The sequence below is a fragment of the Mustela lutreola genome, chromosome 9 (assembly GCF_030435805.1).
Source record: "Mustela lutreola isolate mMusLut2 chromosome 9, mMusLut2.pri, whole genome shotgun sequence".
Lineage (NCBI taxonomy): Eukaryota > Metazoa > Chordata > Mammalia > Carnivora > Mustelidae > Mustela > Mustela lutreola.
This window is the reverse complement of record NC_081298.1, coordinates 1,839,135-1,858,133: the sequence shown is the minus strand read 5'-3', so window position 1 is coordinate 1,858,133 and position 18,999 is coordinate 1,839,135. Positions and strand designations below refer to the sequence as shown.

Sequence of the window (18,999 nt, the reverse complement as noted above, 5' to 3'; positions counted from 1 at the left end):
CAGCCTGCCGTCAGCCCTGGCCCAGACGTCCAGCGCCTCCATCACAGCAGCAGGTGGGCTCACCCCACACTGCGGGGGCTGTTTGCGGTCCACGTTGTCCACCTGGGGGCTTGGACCTGGAGGGTTCCGCTTTGAGGCTCGAACCTCTAACTGCCCCTCCTCATATGTCCATCTGCAGCCCAGGGCAAAGGGTAAAGCTTGTTTTGTTCATGTGCATGTTTGTAACTGACACGGTTAGGCCCAGAAGATGTTCTCCAGCACCTCTGGGGTGCAGGTGAGAGGTGGGAGCTGTGTTCCCGTCTGTACCATCTGCCCCTGCAGCCACCCAGCGGCAGGCGCCGGGGGCTGGCGGAGAGCACGTGCGTGCACATGCCAACGCACTCCCATGTGCACGTGCATGCGTGTGCCCCCTGCCCCGGTCCCTTTGCTCAGAGCCCGGAGTCTGCCTTCCTGACCGCCCCTGCCCTTCTCCACCCTGTCTGCCTTCTGCCTCTCCGGAGCTCCGGAAGCCCCGAGGCCGTCCCAGGACATCCCCTTTTTCTGTCCCCCGCAACTGAAACGGCCGCAGCATGACAACAGGGCGTAGGCTTTGCTCACCTTGTCTCCCCATTTTGGAAACAGGTTCCCCAAGGTGGCAACATGGGGGGGGGCAAGCTAGGCCAGACAGCACATGGACGGACACAGCAGACAGACAGACCCAGCAGACGGACAGATACCTCCCATGGATCTGCTCCTTCATCTGCCGGACGCTGAGCCCACAGGGTCCATGGCGGGGAGGAGCGCGGCAGGAGGCCGGTCCCGCACTCAGAGCCAGGAGCCCCTCTGCGTTCCAGCCCCAGCTGACAGCTCAGTGGGGGCACCGTCCCAAACCTTCCCAGCACCCCAAATACCACGTCCTACCCTGGTATCCGGGACAGCGCGGTGGGACCTGTGAGAGGAAACTGAATGGGTGGCGCAGCCAGAGCAGGGAAGCTTCCGAAGAGTAGCCCCAAACTGTCCTTTTGGCGAAACAGAGTAAACTCATAAGTGGGTCTGGAGACCCGCGGGAGCTGCTCCCCCAGCCCTGCACAGAAACACGGTATGGGGGAGGAGTTGCAGGGAGGTGGCCTCCAGGGACAGGAAGGAGCCGTCGCTACGTGGGCCGTAATTACAAATGATTTCATTAGCTGCGTCCTGACAGAAGAGGCTGATGAGAGGGAGCCTGGAGGTTCTAAAAATAGCCGGTCCTATTTCCTGGGCTGTGAAGGGCACCCCAGAGCTGGCTCCCCTGAGCCCTGGCTGTCAGCTCCAGCGCCCCTCCCGTGTGCGGCGTTCGCCATGTGACAAGAGACCTGCCTCATTCCCTCAGCCACAGGCGTGCATGGGGCCCGGCCACTCACTCCCAGCGTCGGAGCGAGCCGTCCAGCCTTGAGGGGGGCAAGCCGTCCATCACTGGGGGGAGATGAGGCAAACCATCCATTGTCGGGGGGGCGGCCACGAGCCAAGCCGTCCATCAGCGGGGCAAGCCGTCCATCGTGTGGACGGCGTCCATCACAGGCGGGTGCAAGCCGTCCATTGTTGGGGTGAGCCGTCCAACGTGGGGAGCGAGCCATCCGTTGCGGAGGGTCGCGGGGGGCGGGCGGTCCGTCACCGGAGGCAAGCAGTCCGTCACGTGTGTGCTGAGCCGTCCATCGTGGGGGGCGAGCCATCCACTGTGGGTGGCGGGGCAAGCCGTCCGTCGTCTGTGTGTGAACGGACACCTGTGTGTGGTTTCACGCGCGAAGCTCGTCGTAGCGAGACGGTGGGAGAAGGAGAGAACACCCGAACCCTGGGAAACCAGCCAGCCCTTCCTCCGCCCGGCCCTTCACTCAGGGATGACCACGGTCACCTCCGCAATAGAGGGAAGGGGGTGCTCCTGGTCGCACAGGCCTGGGGCTTAGGAAGGAGCAGAGCCAGGAGCCTCCATCCACACCAGCTCTGCCACTGGCTGGCCGGGAACCTCGGGGGGGCAGTGAACCTGTTTCTTCAGCCTATTCTAGATGAGAGTCACGGGGTTCGCCAGGATTCAGTCAGGGACTGGACTCCCGGGGCCTGGCAGGACACCCAAGTGGACAAGCGGGTCAAGATTGAATGAGTGAAAGAAAGAAAACTCAAAAAATGTTCGTTCGTCATGGTTCATGAAATGTTAGTTTCAGATATTCAATCAAAACATACACTTCTCTTCTTGATAGTCAAAAAATCACCCCTGTTTCTCCAGAGAATCGGGTGGACTCCCAGAACCTTGGGTGAGAGGCAAGGTAACAGACAGGGACCCCCCCCCTAGGACTCAGGGACCCCCATATCCTAGAGCCCAGCCCAACATCTGTGGCCGTCAGGATGACTCCCACATCCCCGCACGTGGAGGTTTGCACCGAATGGCCCGCCCTCCCTCCGGTGACCCTGGGCGGAGCCCGTTCCCTGGCCTCCTGACCCTCGCTGGAAAGCACGGCCCCCCGCCCAGCCCTCCTTTCTAGAGTGGGAATGACCAGCAGTCTAGGCCATGAAGGACGGCGTCCTCTGGGGCTGCCTGTCGCGCCCCCCCGCCTGGCTGAACGTGCCTCGGTCAGGTCCTGCTCGCCCCCCTGCGGGGGCGTCTTTGGAGACAGCACCCAGCTCAGAGTCTCCGCGCTCTGTCCTGGTGGGCGTCTGTGTGGCTGAGGAATGAGGAGCCCCGACGGCGGTCTTGATTGCCGCTGCGGGAGGGATCCGCGCACAGACAGCCCCCCGCGTCCCGCATCTTCCCCCGCTCCCTGCTTCTGCGTCTGCAGTGCCCTGGCATTTCTTTTCCTCCAACAAAGGACAGTTAAATAGAACCAGAACCTAGAGAACGCGTCGGGTCCCAGACTGGGTCCCAGACTCGTCTCACACCCCTGGTCCCCCCGTGGGGGCCGCGCATGCACACTGCTGCAGTCACGGGGACACCACCCCTCCCCACGGTGCCCCCGGGTCCCACGCCGCACCGTAGATGTTAACAACGGTCGCCGAGAGCCTCCGGGGCAGTAGTGGGGCTTGGGGGTGTGCTGGAAGACACGGGCCACTCAGACGAGGGCACCCGTCTGTCGCCGCCTCGGCTGATGTTTCTTGGACGGGAAGAAGGTCCTCAGAGAGATGAAGTGAGTGATGGTTCGAGTGTGGCGCTCGATTCATGAGGAAGAAAGCCCGAGGGAGAAGCAGGTTTTATGCTCCTGCCGTAAATGAAATGGCACGAGAGAGGTTTCAATGTTTTGCTTTCAAATGGGATTTTTAACATTTCAGAGGCTGAGTGTTTTCTCTGGAGAAGGAATGTCTAACGGATAGTGAATATCCATTTTTTAATAGACCTTTTTTAAGGCAGTCTTGGGTTCATGGGAAATAGAGCAGGAAGTGCAGGGAGTTCCCGCCCCCGACACACACGGTTCCCCCACCACCCGCACCTTGCGTTGATGGGGGACGTCACCGCCGACGAGGCCGCGCCGATGGGTGGTTATGAGCTGAAGCGTGGGTTGTATTAGAGTCACTCCTGATGGTGCATTTTCCGTGGTCGGACAAACGCGTGACAGGAGCCGTTGGAGCGTCACACAGGGCGTTCCCGCTGCCCCCAGACTCCCGCGCCCCACCCGTTCCTCCCCAGCCCCGAGCAAGCGCTGGTCTTCTGCTGTCTCGGGGCTGTGCTTTCTCCGGAAGGCCGCCGCGCTGAGGTCCCGCGACATGTGGCCTGTTCGATGGTCTTCGTCCACGGTGATGGCATCTGGGTCCCCCCATGTCCTCTCAGGGCTGCTCAGTCCATTGCATGCTCATGTTGGAAGCTAAGGGAGACAGGACATGTGCATCTCTTCCAGCCACATTCCCCGGGCACCCATCGGGTGCTGGGGACCCTGGGGGTGGGTGTGGGAGGTGGCAGGGCAGGGGAGCCCGAGTTTGCAGACTGGCGGTGGTGGCTGGAGCCATAATGAAGCAAGCAGGGAGGCAGCCTTGGGGACAAATGGGACCGCAGCCCATGAGCTGCCGGACAGGAGCTAGAAGGGTGGCTGGTGCCGGGCAGGAGAGAGCATCCCAGTCCACAGCGTGGCGGCAAGCTAGTGCCGTACATTGTGGGGCAAACAGGCCCAGGGGGTGCTGAGCCGTGGACCGCGAGGAGGCAGGACAAGCCGTGTAGCCAGCACAGCTGATGGTGGAGATGCCGACGCCACGCAGGCCCCTGAGGGTGTGCGCCCCCCCGCTCTCCTGGGACACTGGAGACGGTTAGGCGCTGCCGGGGGCCCGATGCATGGGCACACTCCGCGCACCGAACAAACCTGGGTGTTAGTATCGTGCTCAGACAGGAAGGACCGAGCCGATTTGGAATGACCTGCTCCGCGTGTGTCCGCACCACGGCTGGTGTGGCGACGAGGGGCAGGAGGGCAGAGGGCCCGTATCTGGGATCCGAGGTTTGCAGGGGAGGCTCTGGTTCTTGTCGGAACCTTACGAACAGCCCGGCAGGGAGTGGCTCCAACGGGGACAATAGGCTGAGGGGCCCCCTGGGACCTGGGTGGGGGCTGGGAACTCTGAGGGCCCAAGGGTCAGGGCGTCTTCAGGCTGGGGAAGAAGGGTCGCCTCCGGTTTGAACACACATCAGCTTAAACCGGAGGAAGTACGGAAAGCCGTCACAGCGGGGCCCGTGGTGGCCACTTGGCCGTCCTTGCCAGGACATTAGCTACACCCTCGGGTTCACATCCCTGAGGCACAGGTCCCTGCACAGGGGGCCTTCCTCCGGAGAGTCAGGGGAGAAGAGTCACCCTGGGGGCACTTGGCACAGAGTGGTCCCCACCAGGCCCCTGCTGGGCCCTGACCCCCTTTCAACCTTGATCTTCACTCCAAGTTCCTGCTGCCCACGGCGGCCCTGACCCTCTCTGGCCCCCCAGCACCTGGATGGTGCCCGACCAAGGAGGTGCGGTGCGTGTCGGAGGGAAGGAGGGAAGGCTGGGCGGGAGAGCGGAGGAAAGCAGGGACGGACGGACGGACGGACGGATGGGGGCGGACAGAAGGAAGACAGACTGGGGTGAACTTCCCTCAGCACGGCCCCAGCTACAAGCTCACCTCTGGCTCATCTGATCTTTCTCAGTTCACCTAACAAGAAAAATAATAAAAAGGCATGTTTCATAACCACAACGCCATTTCCAGGAGGAGACACCGCCTCCCACCCCTGTAAATGTCAGGCAGGCCCCTGCCGGCGAGGAGGGGTTCCGCGCGCCGCTCGCTCCGGTTCCCTGCACGCCGGCCCCCACCTCGCTCCTCGCACCCAGCAGGCAATTCACAGTGATGAGGGGAAAGGGTTAAACGTCGAGCCTGTCAGTGCGGGGGCTGCCAGCTTCCCGGTCTCCACCTCCGTCTCCCACGTGCCCAGCAGCGATGAGCCTGGCTGCACACGTCGTCGGCAGAGAGCCCACAAGGAGCCAGCGGGGCCAGGCCAGAGGAGGGGGTGAGTTTTGAAGCAAGGATTTTGCTCCATCCTGGAAAAACAGAAGAAGCTACACACGGTGAGCTCAAGTTGTCATGATCTTCAGTTTCAGAACTGGCCGAGCCCGGCCCCCAAGCCACCGATCCCAGCGCTTGGGGAGGATGTGAGATTCACACCAGCTGGAAGTTCCATGAATGCTCTAAATCCTAAGAAGAACGTGATAGCGTCAGGCTTGCTGCGTGCTTTGCATTTGGGACACCGATTCAGGAAGCATCCAAAGTGCCCGGGGCCCGGAGGGAGAAGTGTGGCGTGTCACGGGGGGTCCGTAAGGGCTCGTGGGATTACTCAAGTAAATGCATGCATTCCAGACCGTGATTCATTGTCTTCTAGGGAGGTCGGTCAGATGGCACTACAGCGGCGGGCTGGGGCAGTCCATTTTCCTGGCATTCTGTCTGTTTGGGACACTCCTGGGACATTCTGGAAACGCGAAGCCATGCAGCTGTCCGCACGTGGACACCAGCAGCTCGCTCGGATCTCAGGCAGTCATGCGAGTAGCTTCTGGAATTTGAGCTCAGACGTGGTCTCCTTCACGTAACATCCCTTAATACCCACATGCTCTCCCTGCCCTGGGACCCTGGGGTTTCTGCACCTGGTACGCGGCCGGAACGTCATGCACCTTTCTCAGCGATGTCAGCGCATCTGTCCCCTCCCGCCGCGAGCACTCCGGTCTGTGCACGGGACCGGGAAGGTGAGAGACGGGGCCAGGAAGAGGACCACAAGCCTCGGGCTGGTCCTAAGGTCGCCGGGACAGAACAGGCCCTTCCAGGGAGACCCTTCCCCTGTCAGTCCTGCAGGCAAAGAACTGGGAACACAGGGAGCCCCAGAAACTGTTTTTAGGGACATAGGACTCACTCGCTGTAGATTTCCCCTTTTTTAAAGTGAATAGCCCAGTGGCGTTCCGTGTGGTACGGTCTGGAGCGGTCACTGCTGTGTCGTTCCCAACTTCCCACGCCCCAGGAGACCCCGTCCCCATCAGCGGCCGCTCTTTCCTCCTCCCCCAGCCACCATCCACCTTCCAGCTGTGCTGGCACCAGCTCCCCCTTGTGCGTGGGCAGGGGGGACGGTCATCAGGTGGCCTCATGGCAGGACCTTTAGGGAGATGTCATTGGGGCAGCCGAGCCGGACGATGACCCATGTGAAGTCCTCTCGGGGGTGCTGGAACAAGGCTAGGTGAGCCCTAAGGTCCCTAGGGATGACTCACCCCCCATCGCCCTGGATGCCTCCCTGCCCGGGGCCCGGGACCAGGCGTCCCTGCTGGGGGACCCTCGTCCACACGCCCTGTTCCTCTTCCTTCGTGCCTTCTATTCCTGGTTCTTAAAGTTCTGTGTGCCCAGTGGACGGGTCTGTGGCGGGTACTGGAGCCTGTTGCTCAGGGTCCTGCGATCCACTCTGTCACTGGGTTTTGAGGGCGTGCCTCTGAAGTCACAGCGCTGGGCTCCCAGCTCCGCTCACTGGTCAGAGGTTGTAACCCTCTCTTAACATTGGCCCCAAAATGGGGCATCACGTCCATTCAGGATCCTACTGCGTGCCTGGCGACCCTTTCCCCCGGGGGAGTGCTCCGTGCAGGCACAGATTACCAGGATCACCCAAGGTGGGTGTCCTAGGTCAGCAGGCTCGGAGACCCCTCCCTCAGCCTCTCCCTTGGAGTGTGGGGCCAGTCTTGCTTACCTTCTGGTCACCTGCAGCAAACCCTGCTGCAGTCACACTAGTTCTTGGGTCCTTGAGACCCTGAAATATCTCTGCCACTGGACCTTTGCACAGGCTGTCCATGTGGCCTGCCCAAGCCTCACGGGAGCTCTCTCATCCCTCGGTTCTTAGGGGAAGCACTCCCTGCCCCACAAGTCCAGGTCGGGCTCTCACGGAACCTGGCTCCTTCTCCACCACCGTGCCCCCCTTGGGAGCCTTACATTTCTGCTATAACGACTTGGTTAATTTTCTGACCCGCCCCCACTCCGACCTCTCCCTGGCAGTGACTGTCTTTGGCTTCTGCTGCCTGTTGCATCCATGAGCAAATCCTATCTGTAAATGGGGGTGAGTGGGGCTGCCCACCTGAGCTCTGGTGTGCGGGGTCACCTCCATCACAGGGCAGGGCCCCCTCATGGGGAGCAGGATCCACGTGGGCTCCGGGAGATGGCACACACAGGGGGTCTCCCTGGGAAATTCCAACCAAATAGGCCCCCAAGTGGGCCTCGGCCAGTACGCAGGGACGGCGGAGGCCAACGTGCATCCAGCGCAGAGGAGACCCACGTGCATGGCAGGAGGTGGCCGGGGGCAGGCCTGCCACTTACCGCACCAGCGCGTCCCAGCCGGAGTACGACTGGCCGGGAATGCCCACCAGGCTCCACTCGGCTTGACGGACCTCCTGGCGAGGGGCGGGGCAGGCAGGGGCCGGCCGCGGACGTGAAATGCGGGACTCCTTTGCACGCTCAGTAGCTCAGCCTCCCCGGGTCCAGCCGGGGCTCTCCCGGCACTCACGTTCCGCTGGTGCGTCCTGACAGGCCTTCACAGCCGCTGAGGGGGATGCCGCCGTGTCTGTGTGCGCTTCAGGAACAGAGTGGGCACCGGCGGGCAGTGGGCAGAGTGTCCTACCTTCGTCTCTGGGCATCTTCCTGGAACAGAACATGGGCTTGAAAATCAAATCCGTGCTGTTCGGGGCCTGCCCAGCGTCCACAGCCAGACTCCAAGGGCTGCTGCTCCTACGCCCAGGGCTGGGGAGGGGGATGGGGCCCCCAGGGAGCCGAGACAGGATCCCACAGGGTCAGAATCCCGCTGACCCCACTCATGCTGCCTGGCTCCCATCCCTGCCCCCAGGGACCTTCAGCCGGGTCTGGGCCCCCTTCCTTGTGACCCCGTGGAAGCATCTAGGGCTCAAGCCACCTCGTTGTCTCTCTCCACTCACATCCCAGATGAGCCTCCAGCCTGTTATCCCCCGGGAGGCCCCAGGGCCAGGCACCAGGAGGACCCCGGATGTTTGTGGAATGCATGACCCTGTATGATCTTGGCCAAGAGCCTTTGCTCCCCAGGCCGTTCTCCTCAGTCAAACGGGTCACATGCGTCCCGTCCGGAGTCCGACGAGCAGGCATTCACCCATCTGTCCCATGCCGGGTGGGGCTCGTCCTGGCCACAGCAAGGACAGGGAGAGAAGCTCAGAGAGGCCCCTGCTTGTCAACCACAGACCTGGGTTTGAGCCGTGCCCCAAAGGGGCCTGGGTGTGGGCATGGCTACAGCACACACCTGCCCCATGGCGCCAGTGGCCAGGACCGTGTGGTGACGTCGGCGGTCCCCAGCGTTGGCAGCACCAGGCACGGCCAGATGCTGGCCTCCCCACCCTCCTGGGGCCGATCCTCGAGCGGGCAGACGGGAGCTGCCCACGGGCCCCCTCCCCGGCCTCCCTGGGCCACCGCCGAGGGACCGGAGGCAGTGGGGCCATGGCGGTGTGTACTTAAATGATTGGATTTCATGTCTCTCCGGACTCCTGTCTCTTGTCAAGTTTGTTTAAAAACTAATGGAAGTAATTAGCAATCCACGGAGAGCCGCGGGCAGCAGGGGCACTGCTATCCCGCGTCACGGCCCAGGGCACAGAGGAGCTCCCAGGCAGGTCTCCTTCAGGGGAGCCCGGGGGGGGGGGGGGTGCTTTCCCCATGGGTGGGGCTGGGGCCACCGTCCAGGAGGGCCAGGGCACTGCGGGGTTGGTGACCAGGCACAGGTACCGCCCAGGGCCTGTTTCTCCAAACAAGGCACAAAGTGTCCTCTGGAGAACCGAGGTGCGCACAGAGCCGGACATGGGAGTCTCCCAGGGGACCAACGGGGGCACACTCGGCTGAGCGTCTGACTCCTGGTTTCAGCTCAGGTCATGATCTCAGGGTGCTGGGATCGAGCCCCCCCTCACTGCACAGAGTCTGCTCGGGACCGTCTTCTTCTCCTCTGCCTCTCCCACTCGTGTTTCCCTCCCTCTCTCTCCCTCTCTCTCTAATAAATAAAATCTTTTAAAAAAAAATAAAAAGGAGGGTCCCCCTCCAGCTTGGCACGGTTTCGGGAAGCCTGCAGCACCCTGCCTCCGGCTCTTGCCAGCTTCAAGAAGGTGCAGAGTGTCTCTGGGACTCAGTTTCCTCTTCTGCAGAACAGGGCCGCCGCCGGCCAGCTGTGCGCAGCAGAGCGCCGGCGCCCGTTCCCGGAGAGCCCGGGGCGGAAGCAGGATGGACGCACGACCGGACTTTAATCAGAGCTGGAGCGTCTCCGCGTCTGCCGGTTTGCTCTGAAACACTGAGGGAAACGTTTCTTCCAGAACCTCATGGGACTTTAATTTTTTTCTGAAGACTAAGGGAGAAATGAGATCAAAAACAAATACATCGAGGGACTATTGACAGAACGTGTTAACGTTGGGAGGCTCACCCTCGCGGCCTGGGGTGCTGACGCAGCAGCGGCGTGGGGAGCTCTTGCCCGCGGGGACCCCTTACATTCAGCTGGACCAGATGCATCTTCTCCGCCCCAGGGACGCGGCGGGAGGCCAGGACAGCAGCCCTGTCCTCACACTCTTGGCAGTCCCAGTGGACACGGGCAAGACACAGAAAAAGAGAATTCCAGACAGAACGTGGTGGGGCCCTGCGAGGGCCAGTGAGCGCGGCTGCTGCAGCCCGGGTCCGGCTGCTTCCCAGTGAGCAGGGCTGACCCTGCTAGAAACCCACAGAGTCCTGACCACACCTGCCGTCACACAGACCGTGGTTCCAAAGCATGAGTGCCCCGAGTCTTGTCCCGAGTCAGTCTAAAAACCCATACAGGGTGGCGGCCATGCTCTAACCTGGGCTTGGCCTGGTCTACACAGGGGCTGGAAGGCACGCGGTGCCCGGCGGTGGCACTGTGGCCCTAAAGGTGGACAGAACAAGTCGGTACTCTGGGCCACGAGGAGCTGGCTTTCCAGAACTCTGAGATCAGCAGGCAGAGGCCCCATGTGGTGCTAGGCCTATGTGGTAGGGTGGCAGGGGTCCAGGCGGCAGGGCCCAGTGCCCGTCTGCACTTGTTCCCACGCGAGCACCGTGTTATCCGGGCGGCCCCTCCCAGGGAGCGAGCCAGGTGACCAGCGGCTACGGCCATGCTCTTCCACGTGCCCAAAACGGCCCCCAGGGGAAGAGGCGACCTCCCCCCGACCCACAGCCCTGCTCTGGCGAGACTGGCCGGTCCCTGACAGACGGGCTGGAAAGACGTCGACCTTTAAAGCCCACGAAGATCTTGTGAACACGCGTGTGGGGAAGCACCGGTTTTATCCCGCGGGCCTGACTGCGGCGGCTGCACGTCCCCGCGCTTTCGATGGCGCCATCTTCGCCTCCTTGAGGGTCTCCCCCACCTCCAGGGACGTGCGTCGGCTAAAGGTTCCCGGCAGACAGGGCTCCGGATTTCCCACTGGGGTCACATCTTTGCTTCCCTAGACGTCACCCAAACCCTGTGACTTCGGTTTAAATTCAGCGGTGTCGACGTCTAAGTCCTCCCGCCGCTGCCCGAGGCCGTTCGCGCTCCTAGAAATTCACACGTAGACAACAAGGAGCTTGTTTATGTACGTGGGGCTCATCTCCCGACATTCGTGGAACCGTCGTGTTTATCTCTGTCCGTGACGGTTGGGCGTCGGGAATGACTGATCCGCTCAGCGCGTTGCTGATTTTAATTTGCTGTCGGGGCCTGTGGTGGTGGGAGAGTGGTGTGGGATTTTCTAGTCACTTGAAGGGAAATGCAGTTATTCCCTCATGCGGGGCTGCTTTCCTGGAGCCGCGACCCACCCAAGCCCCAGGTGCCCTCGGCGTCCGAGGGCCAGGACCGTGAGTGAGCCCAGCGGTCCGTGCTCCTGTCCTCTCGGGCTGGACGGGGCAGAGGCGCCTGGCGTCCTCAGGCTTGGAAACATTTTTACAGCAAGCCCAGGAGTGGGAGGCGCTGGCAGCGGGAGACGTGGGCGTGACGTAGGTGAGATCCAGGCCCACAGGCCTCATTTATTATCTCAAGACAACAACGAAGGGTGAGCACAGGGGAGAAACACTTTATCAGATATAACATCGACGTGCTTTTTTTAGTTTCTGGAATAAATAGTAATTAAGTCATGGAAGCTGTGACAGTGACGTTGCTTTAAAAAGCAATCCTCCCACTGTAACTGCCGAGAGACCCGCCCTTCTATAAATACCAGGTAACTTCATCCGCCGTTTCTATCAGGGAATGGGACACTGGCTGCCGGAGCCCCCCTTTTAGCGCGGCATTGGCGACAGCTGCACACACACTTGGGTAGGAAACGCACTGATGCGGCCCCGGTCAACGCGCGGCTTCCGAGGGCTCCTTCCCGGCACCCTGGTTCGACAGAGTCCTCAGCGGGGCCCATTGATGCGGTGCCTAATTCCTTCCTGGGGGGCAAAGCTGTGCGCTGGGGTATCGGGAAGCCCGCGGCCCCCACTGCCCCGCGTCCAGGTCCTAAAGCCCCCGACTGCCCCCAGGTCCTGCCCCACCTGCCCCGACCCAGTCTGCAGGGGTCAGGTTGGGTCGCTGGGTGATAAGAAGCACCAAGGGCACAGCAGATTGGCGCCCCAGTCAGAACACCGCACTCCCGGCTCCTTCTCGGGGTGGAAACACACATCTGTGGGGGGCCAGTGAGCGAGCGGGCGGCTCGGGGTTTGCAAGGGCTGGGAGGGCGGCTGGGGGGGGCCGTTCTCAGGCAGGCAGACCCGCCGGGCCCCTCACAGACTCGGGGATACGGGCGGAGCACAGCCGGCTGCCAGCTAGAATGGAGAAGGGCGCACCCTTGGTGGTTTTACGTCCTGCGACGGCCGAGAGCTAATTCCCCGAGCAAGAGAGATGAAACCCAATACCTGAAGGTCAAAAAATCGGTTACTTGTTATTTTCCCCGCGTCGCTCCTTGGGAGACCGAGGACCTGTGGCTGAACGGCAAGGACGCTAGCACCCGTGTCCCCTCCGCTCGCCGCCCGGTCCTGACCCCGTCTCTCTTCTCACTTGCAGTCGCGTTCAGCCGCTGTTTGGGGACCAGAGGGACACAGTATGAGACCAACAGCACGGACTTCCAAGTCAAGGCGGACGGGACGGTCTTTGCCACCCGGGAGCTGTGGATCCCCTCCGAGCAGGTGGCGTTCACCGTGACCGCGTGGGACCACCAGACGGCAGAGCGATGGGACGCCGTGGTACGCCTGCTGGTGGCCCAGCCCTCGTCTGCCCGCTCCACGCACAAGGTAAGACGTGACTTCACGCGGAGCTTGGGGAGCATCCTCCCTCCCTCCACAGAGGCTCCCCAGGAGTGGGACATCTCAGCGGGCTGTGCCAGCCCCAGGGGACCCTCTGCCCTGCCCCCTTCCTGAGGGACGTCTGCCACAAGGTCGGGCACAGGGGCCCCATACCCGCGGGAATGCACGGCGCTTGCCCTCCGGACGGTCTTACTTGTTCCCTCCCGTTCCTCACTGGGCGCCTGAAATTCTGGGGTCTCTCCTGCCTGCAGCTTGGGCCTCGGGCCTGGGGCTGGCAGGTGAGCAGGGAAGCACCAGCCGGGGTGGCCCTTACGACAGGCCCCAGCTGTTCAGTGCCTGGGATCAGCCAAAGTGTTGAAACCCTTTCGGGTACCGGGGGGCCCCGGGGGCCATCAGAATTACCGTGATGCGTGTGCCGTGCGTCCGCAACCGAGAACACGCCTCTCGAAGCCCCGTTCCCAACAGCATCCCCGGCATCCCCTCGGAAACTAGCCCTGGGAAGCAGAAGGTTAAAGCAAGTCGATCAGATTCCTTTCTGTGGATTTACCCAGAGCCTCACGTAATTAATGTGCTCTGGGAGCTGCCGGGGGCGGGGGGGGGGGGGGGGGGCAGCCTGCAAGTTTCCCAAGCCTGCTGGTCAGGGAACCCTCTTCATGGAACATCTTGTAAGGCAGGCATGCCGAGGAACCCACTTTGGGAAAACAGTGGCCTGTGTTTTGTTTCATCTTGTTTATAAACCAAGTAGAGGCGGTTTACGTTAGATAAGAGAAAACCGTGACTCTGGTGGGTAGCTTTGCCCGCTGGTGATGAGCTGATCCGCCGGGGAAGGACATCAGGTGCTCTCATGGTATGTTGATCTGGGCTTCGCCTCGAAACCAGTTACAGGCCTCCCCGTGTGGATGCTGAAGACCTTAAGACAGACGGTCACGGTTTCCATTCTTTCGTGAGGGGTGATGAGCAGCCCCGTGCCCGTGAGAAGGCAGCTGTCCAGGCGGGCCGGGGGGCAGCCCCTGGATGCGGCCCGTGGCGGGGGTGGGGGGTCCTCCAGGCGCAGGGCCAGGGGCCGACAGCCAGTGCCGGCTGTGTCAACACTCATCTCCCCGACTGCGATGCGGAAGCCAGGGGCCTGTGAGCAGAGGACAGAGGTCCTGAAAGCCCGTGGAGGCCTCAGATAAAAGGCACTAATTGAAGCATCACGACACCTCTCATTAGGCGTGTTAATGATGCGGTTTCTGACTCAGTTTCTCCCCTGACCCTCTTTGAAGGTGACTGCAGTTAGACAGTCCTTAGTCAAGGGCCCTCCAGCCCACGCAGGGCTGGCCCATCCGCACCCAAGGGTCAGAAGGGGAGACAGAGAGTCCATGTCCCAGGCTCAGGCCATCTCATGAGTCCAGCGGCCTGGTGCTGTGGTGCCACACCCCTGTGTCTATGAGAGGTGGGCAGCGTCTCTACAGCCCACTCAACCAGCCCTGCTCTATCTAAGGTCACCTGATGGGCCCTTGTTTCTTCTTACTTCCAAACCCAAATTTCCTTGTCCTAACATTTTCGAATGGTACCTGGGCCCCTCCTAAGAGGCATCCACTCCTCTGATCCTCAAGTGACTCCTGTCACTGCCCCCACTTTACAGATGGGGATGCTGAGCCATGTGACCGCAGCCCCTTTGCTGCAAGGGAGAATTGGTGTTCTAGAAAGGAGTGAGACTAGCATTCTAGGTATGGCTGAGCCCGGCTTCGTAAAGGAGCCTGGTTGCACTTTGTAGCCAAGTATCCTCCAATCTACAGGATGATGCTCTGGGACAAGTCACATGGCCACTCGGATTTACTGATCTGGAAAATGGGATAACAATAGTTGTCACAAGTATTGTATGAGATGATGTGTCCTACGCATTGCAGACTCGCAAGAGCCCTGCCACGAGGACGCGGTTCTTACTGCTGTGGTCAGTATGGTCCCAACCCTCAGAGTCCTGTGCCCATCACAGCCACTGGACCCTCCCCAGGGTGGTTTCTGGGGGCAGGAAGGAAGGTGTGTGTGAAACGCTAAGTCACGTAGTTGAATTGTCCTTATAGAGACCAATGCCAAGCTTCGAATAACATCACTGTCTATAAATAGATTAAGGTGATGCCATATTGCTGATATCCCTAACCACCTATCAGAATCAAATGTAAATCTGCTCTGGTGGAAGGTATCTTACTGGGCCTCGGGTTACACCCATCTTCTCTTATACACAATGTCCAGCACTCAGCTGAAAATGACTGGGCACTCGGTGGGGAGGGCCAAGACCCGCAGTGACTCCAGGTGACAGAGTTATCAGACGTAGATATTACAAGATCTAAGCTTACTGTGTTTAAGCACATCTAAAACAAGATTTTGAGAAAGCATTAGAAGAATAAAAAAGAATTGGGCAATTTAGGTTGAAAAATATAACAAACAAAAGAAAAAGCTCACTGGATAGATACATCTACAGATTAGACGCAGTTGAAGAGAGATTTAGCAAAGCAGAAATTGTCAGAGGAAACATTCAGGCTCAATCACAAGGAGTTAAAGAGAAGGAAAACACAGAAGGAAGAGTAAAGGTGCTGGAGAAGTTGCAAGAAGTCCCAGCACATGCGTGTTTGGAATATGGGGCGGAGCGGGGAGAAAATGGAGCAGAGGTAACATTTGAAAAGATAATGGCAGCAGATATCCAGGCTTCTCTCCAACATGCCCCACGAACTCTACACAAGCTAATAGGAAGAAAACAGCACTCGGGCATGGTCTTTGTCCATTCAGGCTGCTGGAAGGACACACCATAGGCTGGGCAGCTTGTGGACAACAGACACGTGTTCCTCATGGTTCTGGAGGCTGGAGCTCTGTGATCAGAATGGCAGTGTGGTCAAGCCCCCAGGTGGGTCTCCTGCCGACTGTTGTCTTGACTGACTTGTATCCTCCCCTGACAGCAGGGGGACAGAAGAAAGTCACCGATGGAACCAGTCCCATTTCAGGAGCTCCACCCACATGACCTCCTCTGATCCTAATCACCTCCAAGGCCACAGGATCTGAGGATCCACTTGGAGCATAGGAATTCGGGAACACACACATTCAATCCATGACAGGTGTTTTATGGTAAAATGTCTAAAACCGAAGTCCCTGAAAGCAAACAGAAGCCAGCTCCAGGGAAGGCACAATGGTGACATGGGAACTGGCTTCTCATGGGGACAATGGGTGCCAGAAGGTGGCGGGTGGTAACAGACACAGGATTCTGTTACCCAGTAGAAGTCCCCTTCAGGAAGCACCCTGAGAGATTCTGCCACAGGTCGTGTTCATCAGGCGGAAGCAGGGTGCTTGGTGATAAAAGTCCAGGAGGAAAAGCCATGAAAAGATTAAGTAGATGCAGATAGCCGTGAGCACGGCAGGGGACACGCTCCATGGGCAGGAAAGCAGGCATGGAGTCCGAGGGCCCAGGCTGCTCACACCATCCTGGAAGATGATGGAAATCAAATTAATATGCAACTCGGATAAGACAAAGACCCCCATTCCAAGGTCCTGGAGAATGACTACAAGGTCACGGTGATGGACACATCACTTAAAGATGAACATAGAGTGGACGCCTGGGTGGCTCAGTTGGTCAGACGACTGCCTTCGGCTCAGGTCATGATCCTGGAATCCTGGGATTGAGTCCTGCTTCGGGCTCCCAGCTCCATGGGGAGTCTGCTTCTCTCTCTGACCTTCTCCTCGCTCATGCTCTCTCTCACTCATTCTCTCTCAAATAAATAAATTAAATCTTAAAAAAAAAAAAAAAAAAAAAAAGATGAACATAGAGTCCTGGTCAAGGGAGGCAGCCCTGCAGGTCAGAAGTAAATCTGAACTTGAGGAGGGACCTAAAGTCTCTGTAGTGTCTGACCTTGCACACAAGGGGTAAAAAACCTGTCATGATAACAGATCTTCATGTTCCCGTGGGGTTCTCACAGGACTCTAACATGATTGCACAGGATGCGTTCTGCTCTCGCTGGGTCGCTTAATAACAGCCAGATCCAGGCAAAGGAGAGCCCGACCCTCCCGCCTCCTGGGTGCACTTGCCGTGCAAAGGTTTTTACCTCTTCGAGTCTGCAAATTTAGGCAATATTTTTTAAAAGTGCCTTAAATAATAATAATCTGTTCTTTTCCTCTGTTAACAGTATGAATTTTCAAGCAAGTAGTCTTTTTTTTTTTTTAAGATTTTATTGGTTTCTTTGCGATAGAGTAAGCGAGAGAGAGGGCATGAACGGGGCGGGCAAAGGGTGAGGGAGAAGCAGGCTCCCCGTTAGTAGGGAGCCCAACAAAGTAGACCTTCCTAAAAAAGAAGAAGTCATAAGATCGTTCAGGTTCTCACATAATGGATGGGAGCAGAGTACTAAAACTTACAATCCAAACAATGGAAGGACAGAGGAGCCCCGTGTTTCTGCCTGAGGAAGCGGTTGGATTTGCAAGTATAGATCAGTTCCAATAAATGGGAAAGAGGAGCTTCTGTAATTAAAAGGAAACACGTTGACAGATCAAAGACAAACCCCGCCTCTATACAGGTCACGGAAAGGGCAAGGATGGAGAAAAAGGGAAAGTGGGAACCTGCAGGGGAGACACCATGCACCTCTCACCGGAAGGGCGCCGGGCGCTCGGACGCGCGGTAGCCGCACGAGTCCTGCACTGGGTGCTTCACAGACGAAGGCAAAGCCGGCGGGACCGAAAGGAGAAAGAAGCAAACATTCGATCGTAAAACTTGGCGTGCACCTCTGAGTACACGGAAGCAGACGGAGTAGCCACAGGAAAGGAAGACCAGACCTGCAGATTGAGTAAGTCCGGGCCTCCCGTGTGAAAGCCAGACCCCACCACGGCTGCGTCTGCGTCATTTTCAAGGACGCTCAGAGCCTGCGTGAAGCGGGCCCGACCGGAGGCTGAACCTCCAACCACGGAGCTAGAATCCGAGCGAGGAAGCTGGGGATCCGTCACAGGGAAGGTGACCAAAAAGTCCCCGTAGATTTGGACGCCGAGTGAAGAGCCTTCCGACGGGCCCTCGGGTAGGAAGGAGCCACGTGCAGGGTCCAGAGTAACCCGGACTGAGCACTGACACCGGCGGGAGGAGCCGAGGTCTGGGCCGGCGGGACTGCGCAGCCTTCCAGATGCCTAAGAACGGAAGGGAGGTGGAAACTGGCCACGTTCATCCAAGAAATTAGGGAAAGAAATGAAGTGCAACCAAGTAGAAAGAGGAAACAGGAAAACCCAGAGGAGAGGGTAATGGGATCAAAACGGTAGAATTCACAGACCAGAGCTGACTCCGTAAACTCCCGAGCGGATCGGACCGAGAAGGGAAGCCGCCAGTAATCCTCACCCGCCGTGGAAACGGCGTCGTGACCCGTCTCACACGTGGCTCCGTGGGTCACGTACCTCTTACGCCGATGTACAGGGGAACATCCCTGGAAAAATAACATTCCGGAAATGTCCTCAACTTGCCGAGTCTAACAAGACAAGAAAATCTGAACTAGTTGTTATGACAGACAAATTTAAATTCAAACCCGTGTCCCAAGGCCACACCCACATGCAGGGGACCAAAGGGGTGCCCAGACTCGGCCAGAGACCCCGAACATGTGCCTTGTCCAAACCAGCGAGAGCCCTGAAGGGGCAGGAGGACAGCGGGTGGCTGCGCGCCACGCCACTCGTAAACAGATAAAAACAACACGTGAGCAAAACAGTAACGAGCTCAAGTGCACCCGTGTTTGCAGGGGACCAGCCAAGCTGCCGGGGTCTGTTCCCAGAGCCAGAGATGGCTTCAGCACCGGAAAATGGGTACGTGTACTTCAGCACAGAATAAAGGACGGATATCCCACGACCATCTGAACGTCCGTTGTTAACACGGAAGGTAACTTCCATTCAGGAAGAAATACCCAGCAAGCTGGGAAGAGAAGGGGCCGTCCCGAATGTCGTCCAGGGCACACGGCACACAGCCAGAAGCCCGGGGAATAGGAGGCCTCCGTGACGTCTGAAATAGCACGAGGACATCCTCGCGTCCCATGCCCGAGCCTCGAGCCCACGACGAACCGGCATTAGTATCGCTTGCAGGATTATGGATGTAGAAAATCTGAAATGAGCCGCAGAGAAGCTGGGCTGGCTGAGTGAGGTTCGTTAGCGAGAGGGCTGGGTGTGAAAGCAGTTACACCTCCGCGCACCAGGAGTAAGTAGTTACCAAATGACATCTGAGCCGAGTGCCGACGACAGCAGCGTTGAAGGTGATCCCATAACCAGGAGTGAACCTAACAAAACCTTCGCGGG

At 59.1% G+C, this 18,999-nt stretch overlaps 1 protein-coding gene across 1 annotated transcript in view; it reads left to right on the top strand.

Annotated features, from left to right (window-relative positions):
• Positions 1–18,999, top strand: part of CDH4 (cadherin 4) — a 499,549-nt gene that overhangs the window by 349,286 nt on the left and 131,264 nt on the right. The window contains exon 3 of the mRNA XM_059133210.1: positions 12,482–12,708. Coding sequence (XP_058989193.1) covers positions 12,482–12,708 — 227 coding nt within the window. The remainder of the gene's footprint in view (positions 1–12,481; positions 12,709–18,999) is intronic.